Consider the following 3,210-nt stretch of genomic DNA (forward strand, 5'->3'; position numbering starts at 1 on the left):
TGCTGAGCTTTGCAGCAAATTTCTGCGATTGGCCAATAACAACACCATAAGAGCAGTGGAAACCTGTGGGATACTCTGTGGGAGACTGGGATGACTTTGTGATAGAGCTGCACAATTAATCGTTAAAAGATTGCGATCTCATTTCTAAATGACAACGCCTGTGTCTATTAAATCTTTGGGAAAAGTGATACTGGAACATTCAAATCTGTGTTCGCGCTGCCGCTGACACAGAGAGCAGTTACCATGTTTAGGTAAGAAACCGCTTCACAAACAGTCTTTTCAACCACAAAGTATTATTTCTGTATTACAATCATTCATATTATCACAGAAATACTGGGATGAAAGTTTATACATACTGTACACACACACACACACATACATACAGTAGTCAACATTTGAAGTGGATCAAAGTTGTCCTAAGACAAGAACGGGTATTGTTTTGGTTTGAGGACATCTTTGATTAAAGGTTTTGATCCACTTCAAATGTTGACTACTATATATATATATTTATATATTTAAAACATTTTAATAATTCATGTAAATTCAACACTTTTAAATAGACTGCAGCAATTAATATTTTGTCACAGCTTCTAATAAATTATACATTATTTTGTTTAGTTCAGAATCGTGGGAGAATTGTGATCTCTATTTGACACCAAAAATTTTTTTAAAAATTGTGATTCTCAATTTATCCAGAATCGTGCAGCTCTACTTTGTGACATGTTTTATTATTCCTTTATTATGATTTCGTACCATATTTGGATGTTGCGAGCCACCTAAATTTTCCCTGTTACCAATAACAAAGCTCAAATATGATTCGCTAAAGGCTTGTCAGACTGAGATGAATATTTGGCATGAAAAATTAGCTGCGATAAACATTTTAACTTGAATAAACAGCTGTTAAAGGCATAGTTCACCCCAAAATGAAAATTCGCTGGTAATTTACTCCCCCTCAGGCCATCCTAGATGTTGGTGAATTTTTTTCTTCAGTAGAACAGAACAGAAAATGTTTAGCTGAAATCATGGTCTCTGTTGATTCATAATATGTAGGTCAATGGCTACCGGCACTTAGAGAGTAAAAAAGCATATCAGGCAGCACAAAATCAATACCGTGACTCCTGCCATAGGCACTGATTTCTTTTTCCACCAGTAGGTACTCTATAACGATTAGGCCACGACTGCGCCACTTAACGATTGGCTAAAATAGGACTAATATGACGACCAGAAACAAACAGTTTCAGATGGTTTAGTCTGATTTGATGAACTGGTTCATCGAATAAATTTGTTTTTTAAAGTTTTTTTTCCTGTTTTTTTTTTTATTTTTTAAACATTCACTCTATATAGAATCTACAGTGTAACTATATAAAATAGCATAGATGCATAGTAGTTTAGTACTTATGAGACCTGTCACAGAAATACTTGATATTTGTTTCCTATACCCTAATCAGATAGATATATAGGCAGACAGACAGGCAGGCAGGCAGACAGATAGATAACACTCTTTAATCCAATTCGTGGATAAGCTTTACCAATACAGTGCATTAAGACATCTGAATGGAGAGTGTTTGTGTGCTTGTTGCAGAATATGAACGCGTTTACAGTGACACACGTGATCGTGCCGAAGCAGTGTGGAGGTCCAGATTACTGTGACACAGAGAATGAAGAGGAGCTGTTTCTGGTGCAGGACCAGTACGACCTCATCACGCTGGGCTGGATACATGTGAGTCACACTTCTGCCTTCTCTTGTTATAGAATTGATATGAACCACAGATATCCAATAGCATGTAATAATGATAATAAAATGATAAAAAAAAAGCTCAATGAGGAAATAATCATATTGAAATGGTAATTTCTCTAAAGGTCCGTCAGTACAGTGTAGGCTGGGTTTCGCGCAAAAAGTTTCGCTATTGATACCGATACCTTGACTTCGATACCAGTTCCTGAACGATACTTTTTCCAATACCAGTTTTATGAAATCCATTTTAACAAGATTACATTACCTCAAACGTTGGTTTTATAAGGAACAAAAAAGCACTAAGGAACAAAATGTAACCAACACAATTAATCAGTGCAAATAGTTTTAATAAAGTTCAAACAGTTTCCACACCTTTTAGGCTATGTTGTTTACACTAGTACATTTTCATGTCAAAACGCATAGCTCAGACAGAATCATCACTTCTATTCGTTTTCCACTGATTTACTGATGAGCATGAGCTGCTTCTAGCGCTGTCTCAGTCTGATTTCTCTTCTGCGATCACTGTTCTGACTCGGAGGAAGTCAATGATCTGTCAATCATTTTATGGGTTCATATCTCACCGTCTCCTGTGAGGAACGTCCATTTCCTGTCTGCGTTCAGTTCTGTACATAAGAAACTAAGAAAAACATTTCTACGGATGAAACATGAAGCTAATAAACACGATTACGGCAGTATATGATTAGTATGCGATTTTCATGAGATTCTGCCTATTTTCATAACAATACAGTGTGTTTACATAAGAAATGCTAAGCAGGTGTAGCGATGAGCTTGATAAAAGGCTACAAATAGCATGTTTCAGGCAACATTATATGACCAAAACCCTCATTTGATCGCAATCGGAGGTTATTACAAACACTCCATGGTGGTTTTAAAGTGAGTAAAAGCATAGTATAAATCTGATAAATTGTCTTATGTAGCATGGATGGAGATCTTTTCTGAAATGCAGTAGAAACACCAGTTTGAATGTGGATCGTTTTCATTTTTAAACGCTGTTTTAAAATAAAAGCACACTGTGTAAATGTAGCCTAATGCCCGGTTCAGACTATACGATTTTAGCCCGATTTTGCCACGATTTGGTTGACGTAGGGTGTCGTGGGGATTCGTAAATGACAATGGGCGTCGGGACTCAAGATTCGTGACCGACAAAAATATTGTGTAGTCTGAACCCGGCATTACATCTATGGGGGTCGGGCCTCACGTATGAGCCACATCTCTGGGCGGAACCGGCGTAAACTAGTGTTTTTCCTTGATGCTTCACCAGAGCCAATCACCAGCACTCGAAGCTTCAAGCCTGCAGCACGCTTACTGACTCACTGACGTTCACAAGATTAACCCCTTAGGTATCGAAATTTGGTACTGTACAACAGGAAAAATTTTCGATTCTCTATGGCAGTGGTTCCCAACCACATTCCTGGAGGCCCCCCAACACTGCACATTTTGCATGTCTACTTAAT

General features: G+C 37.6%; 1 protein-coding gene across 3 annotated transcripts in view; it reads left to right on the forward strand.

The window, feature by feature from the left end:
- The window catches only part of LOC107678409 (STAM-binding protein-like A), a 10,572-nt gene that overhangs the window by 3,185 nt on the left and 4,177 nt on the right, over positions 1–3,210 (forward strand). For all 3 annotated transcript variants that reach the window (XM_016473647.1, XM_016473648.1, XM_016473649.1), the window contains 2 exons: positions 19–88; positions 1,583–1,720. In XM_016473647.1, the coding sequence (XP_016329133.1) occupies positions 19–88; positions 1,583–1,720 (208 nt within the window). The remainder of the gene's footprint in view (positions 1–18; positions 89–1,582; positions 1,721–3,210) is intronic.

The sequence above is a fragment of the Sinocyclocheilus anshuiensis genome, unplaced genomic scaffold (genome assembly GCF_001515605.1).
Source record: "Sinocyclocheilus anshuiensis isolate Anshui unplaced genomic scaffold, SAMN03320099.WGS_v1.1 scaffold112, whole genome shotgun sequence".
NCBI lineage: Eukaryota > Metazoa > Chordata > Actinopteri > Cypriniformes > Cyprinidae > Sinocyclocheilus > Sinocyclocheilus anshuiensis.